Source organism: Notamacropus eugenii, chromosome 1 (genome assembly GCF_028372415.1).
Source record: "Notamacropus eugenii isolate mMacEug1 chromosome 1, mMacEug1.pri_v2, whole genome shotgun sequence".
Taxonomy (NCBI): domain Eukaryota; kingdom Metazoa; phylum Chordata; class Mammalia; order Diprotodontia; family Macropodidae; genus Notamacropus; species Notamacropus eugenii.
This window is the reverse complement of record NC_092872.1, coordinates 664,649,274-664,659,784: the sequence shown is the minus strand read 5'-3', so window position 1 is coordinate 664,659,784 and position 10,511 is coordinate 664,649,274. Positions and strand designations below refer to the sequence as shown.

Below are 10,511 nucleotides of genomic sequence, written 5' to 3'. Positions count from 1 at the left end.
GCGCCCCGCCACTCTTCTTCCCCTCTCTCTATGTGGCTGCGCGGGTGTGTGTGTGTGTGGATGTGTGCGGGGTGTGGGTGTCCTTTACTCCTGTCTTCCTCCTCCTCCTCCCCTCTCCTCTCCCTCTTCTCTCTCTTTTCCTCCTCCTCCTCCCTCTCCTCCTCCCCCCTCTCTTCCTCCTCCTCTTCCTCCCCTCTCTCTTCCTTTCCCTGAATTTTCTCCTCTCCTCTCAGGTCATTCCATGGTATTCCGCTCCCCTCTAGAGCTCTATCCCTCCCACTTCTTTTTGCCAAACTTCGCGGATCCTCACCACCGCTCCCTACTTCTGGCTAGTAGCAGCGGCGGCGGCGGCGGCGGCTGCGGCGGGAGCAGTGCGGGAGGCGGCGGCGGCGGCGGCGGCGGCGCGGGAGGAGGCGGCGCGGGTGGAGGCGGCGGCGGCGGTGGCGGAGGAGGCGGCGGCAGCGGCGGCGGCTCCAGGGCCCCCCCGGAAGAGTTGTCCATGTTCCAGCTGCCCACCCTCAACTTCTCTCCGGAGCAGGTGGCCAGCGTCTGCGAGACGCTGGAGGAGACTGGGGACATCGAGCGGCTGGGACGCTTCCTCTGGTCTTTGCCCGTGGCCCCGGGGGCGTGCGAGGCCATCAACAAGCACGAGTCCATCCTGCGCGCCCGAGCCGTGGTCGCCTTCCACACGGGCAACTTTCGCGACCTCTACCACATTCTGGAGAACCACAAGTTCACCAAAGAGTCGCACGGCAAGCTGCAAGCCATGTGGCTGGAAGCGCACTACCAGGAGGCGGAGAAGCTGCGCGGCCGCCCTCTCGGCCCAGTGGACAAGTACCGGGTGAGAAAGAAGTTCCCGTTGCCCCGGACCATCTGGGACGGCGAGCAGAAGACTCATTGCTTCAAGGAGCGGACTCGGAGCCTGCTCAGGGAGTGGTATCTTCAGGACCCCTACCCCAACCCCAGCAAGAAACGAGAACTGGCTCAGGCCACGGGCCTCACCCCCACACAAGTAGGCAACTGGTTTAAGAACCGGCGGCAGCGCGACCGGGCGGCTGCGGCCAAGAACAGGTCAGTGCCAGGCCCCCGCCAGACCCTCAGCTCCCAGCCCCAAGCCGTTCCCAACTTTCCAGTCTCTCTGGCTGGAGGCATCGGGCCTGCGAAAGGGGACCAACCCCGGGAGGGCGGGGAGTGGAGACAGGGAGGAAAGAAAGCAAGCCCAGGGCCAATCTGGGAAAGTTTGCACCGCCCGCAGGGCGCGGGGAAGGAAAGCTGGTCTTATCAAACTTACTTGTCCTGGGATGGAGGTGGGGGGTCGGGGAGGAGGTAGCCAGCCCTCCAATTCTTTCCATGTTCCTTCTTGGTAAGTGTGAGGTGTCTTGGAGAGCGGGCCACTCAGGCCTTGCTCCGGAAAGTCCTGCCCCCCATGCCCAAGAGTTGTGTGAAGAGGGACCAGGTTGGGGCTCCGAGTGGCCACAGAACACCAGACTTGGTTCCTTCCCGTCTTTCTCCCATTCTCCTGTCTCTAGTTCATGGCTCTCTGTTCAGTGGAAAAACGATGGAGAGCACAGAGAATTCTTTATCTTCAGTTCTCAGCTGTCCAACAAAAAATTCGATCCATTTGCAAATTGTAACAGTAATGCTAAGTAAATGTGTTTATGTATATGTGTATGTATAATATGTGTGCATAAATATGTATGTGGGTATACACATACATATTTTGTGTATAAATATCTGTGGAGGCTGGAAAGGAAAGAATTCTAATTAATACAAAGAGAGGATAGAATATTCATGCGGAAGCTTCTGCTATTTCAAATTCCTGACCTACTTACTGTATTGACAGGCATGAGACAGAGCCGGGTAGAAAGAGACTCGACAAAAACAGCCCCTCCGATTGTGTATGTGTGTGAGTTTGAGTTTAGTATATTATGGATATGAGTGTTGGAGGGGGTAATTTGTGTGTAGTGATGTGTGTCTACTTTCGTCTTGAACCGGGCTGATTCATGGGGTTCGTGGAATCTCTTTGGAAAGTTGAGGTCATTATGAACTGGGGGGGTCAGTCCCCCCAGTTAGATACAAAGTTGTTTGAGAACTTGACTGGCTTAGCTGAGGTTGTAGGCCTGCATGAAATGAAGGGAGAGAGGAGGAAAAAAACAGTGAAAGGAAGGAAAAAGAGAAGAGAAAGAAAGGAGGAAGGAAGGAAAGAGAGATAAAGGAGGGAAGGAAGAAAGAAAATTTAAATTCCAAGGCAGAACCTTTTCCCTAGTTCTTTGGGATTCCAATCAGTTCTCAGATCCAACCCTGTTATGGTAGCACTAGTAACTAGTCCTGTGCTGCTGACAGTGGGGCTGATAAAACTGTGTGGCTTATGATTGAGTCCCGGAATCTAGTAGCTTGTTTTTTAGCTTCAAATCCTCCAAGCTCTTTGTGGAGTCCGCTTTTCGCCTAATGGGGGTAAGATTCAAATCGGTGTCCAGCTCTTCCCTCTCCTGACCTCTTTGCTTTATCGTAGAGCTAAAATCCAGTTCTCCGAAGAGAGGCAGTTTACATGAAGGTTGTGGGCACTGTGCTGCTTTACTTCTTTGCTTTATTGACTCCTAAGGGCTCTTCCCTTCTACTTTCTTTTTCCTTCTACCCATCGCCCCGTCTTCATTTAGTTTGTTTTAATTATTTCTAAATGCTTCCACTATCCCACAGAAAGCCCACTTATGCCCAATTTCAAAATGTCCTTGGAAGGGGTCTTGGAAACAAGGCCCTAAGAGGGCTGTCTCGTCTTCTCTCTCAGCCTATACCCAAATGGAGCTAGCTGCAGTGCTGACAACAGACTAAGCGGATGGTGGGGATTCCAGCCTAGAAACTGGGGTGTCTTATCAGACACCTCTCTTTTTCTCTATTATCCATTGTATCCAGTGGGCCAAGATAAATACTTCCTATTTCCACTCCTTCCCGTGCAGACAGCCTGATTGTAGGCCTTCCTGGGCCACAGTCACCTTGAGTTCACTCTTTTCTGTCTAGGCCTGGCCCCAATCTTCTCTCCTTTCCTCTCATCTTTCTCTTCTCCTGTCCTGGTTTCCCCAAGTTCTTGGTGACTATAGAAAAACCTCTAGTGAGGTCGGAGTGCCCAGAGGACACAGTCCGAAGGGCAGGGAGGAGAGTATTGATAGTTGGAAAGAGGAGAGAGCGCACTAAAGAGCCCTGAAGACTGGACAGATGAAATGGGGGGGGGGGGGGGAGCACAGTGGAGAAGGGAGAGACAAGGAGAAACAAGGAAAATTAGGGAAGAGAAGAGGCAAAGGGAAGTATGAAAGAATCAAAGAGAAAGAGAAAGGCATCAAAGTGAAGAGAAAGAAGAGAGGGAGAACACAGAAGTCTCCCCAAATGGAAAGGGTAGCCCTCTCGGCTTTTGGGGAAGCTGGTGACCCTGGGACTCAAATGAGTTTAGCCAGCTACAGGGCCCAAACCTTTCTTCAATTTCTAGTTGGGAGGGTTAAAACAAGCCCAGGCCAGAGTGTAGGGTGAAGTGACTTAGGAGCCTGGGGGGGTGGGGTGGGGGGAAGGAGAGGAGAGGAAGAGTTGTTTCATAGAAAATGAGGGGGAACGAAAGGGGGCTCGGGTTGAGTTGCAGTGGCATTTACCTGCACATCGGAGGATCAAAGTGCTTGAGTCTGTGCTTGTGGGTTTGTGAGTATCAGTGTGACCACATCTCAAGTAGCGGCGGGAGGTTGTCCGAGATCCCAGGGCTCCGGCTATGTTTATTTGGGGGATTCGGGAGTCCCAGGGGGCATCTTTAGCAGGCTATGACCTGACCAGGGGGACACCGGGACTGTGAGACTGCTAGTGTGTCCTAGAGGTGGGAGGGCAAAGGAGAGAGCAGTCCGTCTTCTGGTAAGGCTGGCTATGTCAGGGGAGCCTCGCTCCGTGTTGTCTTTTTTGCCCCGCAGGCTGCAGCATCAGTCGATCGGACAGAGCGGCATGCGCTCGCTGGCTGAGCCAGGCTGTCCGACCCACGGCTCGGCAGAGTCGCCATCCACGGCGGCCAGTCCCACAACCAGTGTGTCCAGCCTGACAGAACGAGCGGACACCGGCACCTCCATCCTCTCGGTAACCTCCAGCGACTCGGAATGTGATGTATGATAACAGAAAGACGGTCCTCCTCCTCCTCTTCCTCCTTTTCCTTCCCCTCCCTCAACTCCTATCTTCCCACCCTAGAGCAAACCCAAATCAGGACACACATACACACACATACACACAACCACACACTCACACACAAAGCCAAATTTTTAAAAAAGCAAGAAACATTAGAAACTAATCAAAAACTGTCAACAAAACCCAACCACCTTCAGCCACCACCGCCACACAACGGACCCACCGCCACACAACGGACCCGGACGCCAACAGACATTCACAAATGCTGATGTTGCGGGGGGAACAATTAAAAGAGGTGACAATTGTATACTTTCTAGGACAAGCACGACTTCTCCTTTCGCTTCCCATGGACGAGGCACCCCACCTGCATGACGGTTTATTTGTATCTGGGAAAATATTCTCTATAGCTTAAAACGATTTTAAAAGAATCGAATACACAATCACCACCGAGGCAACAACGGGCGACAAAGACCAAAAATGACAAAAACAGCAGCAACTACAACAAAAAACGAACCCACCAACGCCATCTCCGTTCTGAATTTGTACAAAAAAAAAGAAAAAAGAGAACTTCTTGTGAAGAGGGAAATAGCAAATGTTTCTCGCCTTTTTTTTTTGCTCTCTCTCTCTCTCTCTCTCTCTCTCTCTCTCTCTCTCTCTCTCTCTCTCTCTCTCTCTCTCTGTCTGTCTTTCTCCCTCGCCCTCTCTGTTTTTAAGTCCAAGTAATGGTCAGCCAAGATGCAATCTTCTGTTTTTTTGTTCAGCAGACAATCATTTTATTCGTAAGCACCTTTTTTTCTACACTCCTGTCATTGCCTGTGTGGGTACTGGTTATAAATGTGGAAAAAGGATAGTTATGACTGTAAAAGATTTTTATTTTTATTTCAAAATTTTATATGAATTATGTATATCTTAATGATGCGGTCATTTTTCCCAGTTTGTAATATATGTGTAGAAATTGCCTGTATATGCTATTACTTTTTTCTCTTCTCCCTTTTTGCCATTCTGTGTCCTCTCTCTCCGTCTCTTTCTCTCTCTCCCACCTCCCTAATCCTTCAACACCTACCCCTTATCTTTCTTTTTTCCCTTTTTTTTTTTAATTTCCAAGACTTGGTGTTCCTTGCGTAGACTTAGCTGTTCTGATCTGAGCGGCTAGGTTAGAGAAAGGGACCCCAGCATCAGCGAAAACCGGAGAGTGAGACTGTAGTATTCTTATGCAAAAGCTATTTTGAGTATTTCTTAGCTGCTTTGGGGGTTTTCTCTCAACTCCCCGTAGGGCGCTTATACTGTTTCCTTAACTGCGTGTTTATCTATATGTAAAAACTTTCTAAATCAAATACAGTATTCTTCATTTTCTTATCTACTCACGAAGATTGGTGTTTTTGTCCATCACTAGGTCGTTTGCCCTCTTCCTTCCCTCCTCGCCATATTTCTCCCTTTTGCTTGAGGGACCAAGGTTTTAAAATCGGATCACAACTTTCTTAAGGAGGACCCAACCTAAGGCCCTCCTGAAAGAGAAAAGAATAACGGGAAAACCGTAACAACTCTAAAGCCCCTAACCCAAACTTTGGAGGTGGTGCAAAGTGTGAATGTGTGTGAGGGGTGGGATGGGGAGAGAAGGACACAAGCATGGGGAGAGGGGAAGTGAGTAATAAACCCCTAGTAAAAAAAAACTTCGAATTTTCCTGATCTCAGACCTTGGGGAGAAGGATAACTGGGCTGAATTGGGACTAACCCCAAGCTATCCATTTATGACTACCAGTAGCTGCAGGTGTGTGTGTGTGTGTGTGTGTGTGTGTGTGTGTGTGTGTGTGTGTGTGTGTGTGTGTGTGTGTGTGTGTGTGTGTGTGCGCGTGCGTGTGCGTGCCCGCGTGCGCGCGCAGAGGTAATTACTGGGGAAGGAGACCTTTCCTGTTCGTTCTAATTTTTTTTAACTGTCCAGTTGGGGTTGTTATTGAAGGGAAAAATGCACAAAGACACTGACAAAGCCGGAAAAGCGACCCCCGAGAGCAGATACGCGCTAAGTGGGTGGGTGGCTGTGGGGCTAGGGTCAGGTACTGGGGGAAGGGAACAGGAAGCTGGAAGGTACCTTGTGGAACTAGAAATTGGAAAAAAATGAGAAACACTTCACCCCATCGCTGTCCTGGTTCTGGTCAGCCCGCTCATCCCACCTGCCCGAACGTGAGTGTGTATTTCTTTCTAAAACTCGGAACCCAAAGGCTTACCCAGTCCCATCTATTTGGTTTCGTATTCTTCTTTAGAGAACATTTAAAAGCGTTTGCTATTTGTTTGGAGGTTAAAAACAAAGCAAAATAACTTTCCCTCCACCCTTCACCAGAACCGGGGTCCACCCCTTAACCCCTTTGCACAGGGATTGCTCTGGCCCCTTGCACCTTGGTTAAGTCTCCTCTTGTCTTCCAGTATAGCTCCTTAGACGCGAAACTAAGTTGGGCTTCGTACGAGGCGGAGCCAGCAGCGGTGAAACAACTCTAGAGACAGTCAAAACTTGTTCTTACTTGAAAATACAATTCTCAGAGCGAGGAGGATTAGGGAGAGTCGTGCCTGGAATTTCTTATCGGTTCCCCAACTAATTTCGGCTTCCGATTCCCTCAGGTTTCAATAGTCATTTGGGCCGTGAGATCAGCGGCCCTGCTTACCCTGTAGCAAAGGGTCTGACCCGACAGGGCAACACAGGAGCGAAGCCCTAGGAAGTTTAGGGTTACCCTCTCGAGAGTAAGTCCTGGGAAAAATAGAGATCCGAGGGTGACATCCCTTCTCACAATGCTGTGTCGCTAGGTAGTACAACATATCCCCTGTGTTTGGAAGTTAAATGTGGTGTATTAAGTCTGTATTTGTGTGTACTGTCTTCCTCCCCGGACCAAGAAAAAAAATGGTTGTATAGGCATCAGTTTGTAGTATCTGCCTATGCCAGCGTCCTGTATCATCTAACATTTGCTAAAACATAATGGAGTATGTCTGCATCTTGGTATATATCTAATACCAACATGAACCTTTATTCCTTAGCATCTCAAATCTGGACTTTAGGAGTGATGTAATACATTACAATCCATATTTCTATGTGACATTGTATCTCACACTCAGACCTTAAACAAAACCCTGGTGTTTATTGAAAACCTGGGCCTGGGAAAGCAGAAGAGAGGATGGTGTCCCTGACTATCCTGCTAGGGGGGGGGCTGTGGAAATTGGCCATAGCTCTAGAAGAGTTGACTCTATTGAGACTAGAGTAGCCTACAGCTGAGAAACACAGATTCCCTCCTGTTCGGTGGCAGTGGACAACCAAATGGAGATGTCAAAATGCCTCTTCTCTCCTAACAACCAAAAGCACTATTTTTATGAAAGCATGGAGCCCAGTCCGAGTCCCAGAACCTTCTCCCAACACAGAAATAAAGCACATAGGATTATTTTACTCTAAGACCAAGATTCCCAGTCTTTTTTATGTCAGGGATCACTTCAATAGTTTGAAGCAGCTGAGGGCACCACTTCTCAGAATGTTTTTTTAAATGCATAGGATTATGAAGGAAATATATATTATATATTACATATTACAAAGGAAATTACATTGAAATATAATTATCAAAATTAAAAAACAAACAAGTTCGCATGTGCCAGTTGAGAAATCCTACCAACAATTTCTTAGGCTATGTTTTGTGCGTGCGTGTGTGTGTGTGTGTGTGTGTGTGTGCCTGTCTGTTCATCTTATCTATCAATCAACCAATCTCTCCTCTGTATAGGTATCACTCACTGCCCAACCTGTTTTTTTCCTTATGCTTTATCTTACTTTATAGGTAGAGGGAATCTATGAGTGTATGAGATACCTGCATAACATGAGTCTTGCCTAAGTGTATCCTTCGGTGAACACTGTCCTGTGGAAAGTATATAGATAGGAATGTGTGCTCCTGGAGAATATACTTACCTGTGTAATATAAGGAAGCATATAATGTATTTATATGTACTCTGTGTGCAGTATAAATTTGCCTGCCATATGAATGTGTGAGTGGTATGTTTGTGTTTTGTGGCATAATTGTATGTGTGTGAGTGTGCCTAGCTAGCCCAAACGTGTTTACAACCCATGTGTCTGTGTGCAAGGTCTGTTTGTGTGTAATCTAATGCATGTGGAGTGTGGCATGTGTACATCACATTTATGTATGGCTAGTGTAAATTGGTGCAAAGTGTGTATGCCTGTAGTTTGGCTGTGCATGGTGGTAGGGCACAGCTATTTATTTCTAGACACAAAGATGAATATGGACAACGTTCATTTCTATTTCATCCCAATTCCTGCTCCCACCTTTAGGACCTGGAAAGATGGTCGGTAATCATTCCCCTCTCCTTGTCTCCCTCATTATTTTATTCTTTCTTAGGTAACAGATTAGGGGCCAGTTGAGGTGCTTGTATGGACCATAGAAAGCGAGGGATGAAAAGGACAGTGTGGGCACACACATCATGCATATGCACACATATACCAGATCAGAAAGAAATCCTAAACATCATCAGCCCTATCTACCCCACCCCCATTTCTTTTTTCTCAGTATATTTGACCTCTCTCCCCTAGCACACTTAAAACCCGGAACAGGAGGTTGAGAACAAAAGTATAGGCCTTTTCTTTTGCCTAAAGTTCCAATCCCTTGGCTCCCTCAACAGACCTGGAAAAGAAACAGCAACCACTTATCTCTGGTTCTTTCCTCAAAGAAGCAGCCAAGTCCATGGAGCCAGGAAGCCAGCTAAGCAGCCAACCCTGGGAGGCTAAAGAGGGAGGGATTTGGTCAGGATACCTTCGATCTCTCCTTCCCTCTCCCCAGGCAAAACCAGCAATCTGGGAAATCTTTGGGATTTTGTTTCTAAAAGCCACTTATGACCAGGATTTTCTTTGGACCAGGTGTTCATTTGAGTTAGCCACGTGTGCACATATATCCAAGTTTTAAACACTGCTCATAATGGGTGGGTCTCTGTGTATTTATCTATGGTATGCTTTTCTCTATGTCAGCTAAGCTGAGAGGGAGTGGGAGTTGGGCAGACAGGTTAACACTTTTAAATTCACCTATCAATATTTGCAGATGTTCAAGTGTGTCAAGCACCTGACTGATTATCCTGGTACAGATACCAAGAAGGTCACAGGCATGTGCCTGGATGGTTCCCTCTGTGTCCATATCTGTTTGTGAGGGTCAGTGTGTGAATGTGGATGAAATTCCTTAAGAGTGTGAGATCACTTGGTTGTGATGGTCTGCATGTATGTGTCCCTGTACCTAGGTAGTATAGCAATGAGTATTCCTAGAGCTGAATGAAAACAGTTACCTAATGACAAGCAATTTTAATCTGCTTCACTAATAGATAAACAATAGTGTTTGGGGATTTGCATTGGAAACCTGGCTGGAGGATTGAAGTGTAAATCTAGGAAAATCTGTGTCTAAGCCCTCACCCACTAAACCACCTGACCTGAGCAAGATAGTCTTATCTTTCCCAACTTGGGCAGTCTTACCTCTGCATCTTTCCTCCCTCTTTTTACTCCCTAGTTCCCTACCCATCTTGGCTACCTCCTCCTCAATTCAAACTCATTTCCTGTCCCGTCTCATCCTCTGGGAGAGCACACCTCTGATAGCCCAGCACTGGGTCAAGTTGATTATCCATGACAAGGTGGACTTTTGATTTAAAAGACTCAAAACCTGAAGTTAGGGCAGCCTGATGTGTTGGGCAGTGGAGTTTGAGGGTGAGGGAGTCAATAGTGAGGAAAAAGGATGGTGTTGGGCTCCGTAGGACCAATACATTAGCAGATAAGTGTGTGTTGAAGTTTCTTTCAAGGAGGCCCTCTCAGTTGCATCATTTTTTGAGCACCTGGGTCAGCCAGAGGAGCATCCTAAAATAGTGGATACAGAGGAACTGTTATTGTGTGATGTATAATATATACAATGCCCTCTAAGGGCACCTTCAATTAACTTTAAAAAATTGTGTTATTAATGTTAGTGCAATCATATTGTCACACCATTCAATAACTGGCCCTTATCATGATTTACAATATATTTTATGTGCCCTCTTTCTTGACGTTTTTGGGGTTACAAGAGCTAAGATCTGTCTCTGTCTGTTTCTCTGCCTGAGCCTTTGTGTGACTGTCACTTAGAGTCTGGCTATTGGACTTCCAACTGTCCCAAAGGCCTCCATCCCTGACTGTGGTCAGTGGTGCTTCCCTAGGCCCCAAGCTAGCAGAAGCCCTTGTAGTTCTCAATTCTCTAGTCTCTTGGGCAGCTGATTCCTTTCTGGCCTAGCTGGGTTTGAGCCTCGACCCAAAGTGAAAGGGAGTCCGGGCTGGCCCACTGGCTGGAGGGAGGGATCAAGCTGCCCTAGTGGGGTTCCAATGT

The 10,511-nt window shown here is 47.7% G+C and overlaps 1 protein-coding gene across 2 annotated transcripts; it reads left to right on the top strand.

The window, feature by feature from the left end:
• The first annotated feature begins 241 nt into the window (after positions 1 to 241).
• SIX3 (SIX homeobox 3) lies at positions 242 to 5,315 on the top strand. Of its 2 annotated transcripts, XM_072645783.1 has the most exons (3): positions 242 to 1,071; positions 3,942 to 4,128; positions 4,464 to 5,315. In XM_072645783.1, the coding sequence occupies exons 1-3, from the start codon at positions 242 to 244 to the stop codon at positions 4,551 to 4,553; spliced, it is 1,107 nt and encodes a 368-aa protein (XP_072501884.1). In that variant the 3' UTR covers positions 4,554 to 5,315. The 2 variants fall into 2 exon arrangements, with proteins under 2 accessions (XP_072501884.1, XP_072501892.1); XM_072645791.1 differs by lacking the exon at positions 4,464 to 5,315 and having other exon boundaries at positions 3,942 to 4,175.
• The last annotated feature ends 5,196 nt before the right edge of the window (positions 5,316 to 10,511 follow it).

Coding starts and splice junctions, on each gene's coding strand:
- SIX3 (XM_072645783.1), top strand. CDS start 242: ATGGTATTCCGCTCCCCTCTAGAGCTCTATCCCTCCCACTTCTTTTTG. Junction 1,072..3,941: donor GCGGCTGCGGCCAAGAACAG/GTCAGTGCCAGG, acceptor TTTGCCCCGCAG/GCTGCAGCATCAGTCGATCG. Junction 4,129..4,463: donor CCAGCGACTCGGAATGTGAT/GTATGATAACAG, acceptor TATACTTTCTAG/GACAAGCACGACTTCTCCTT.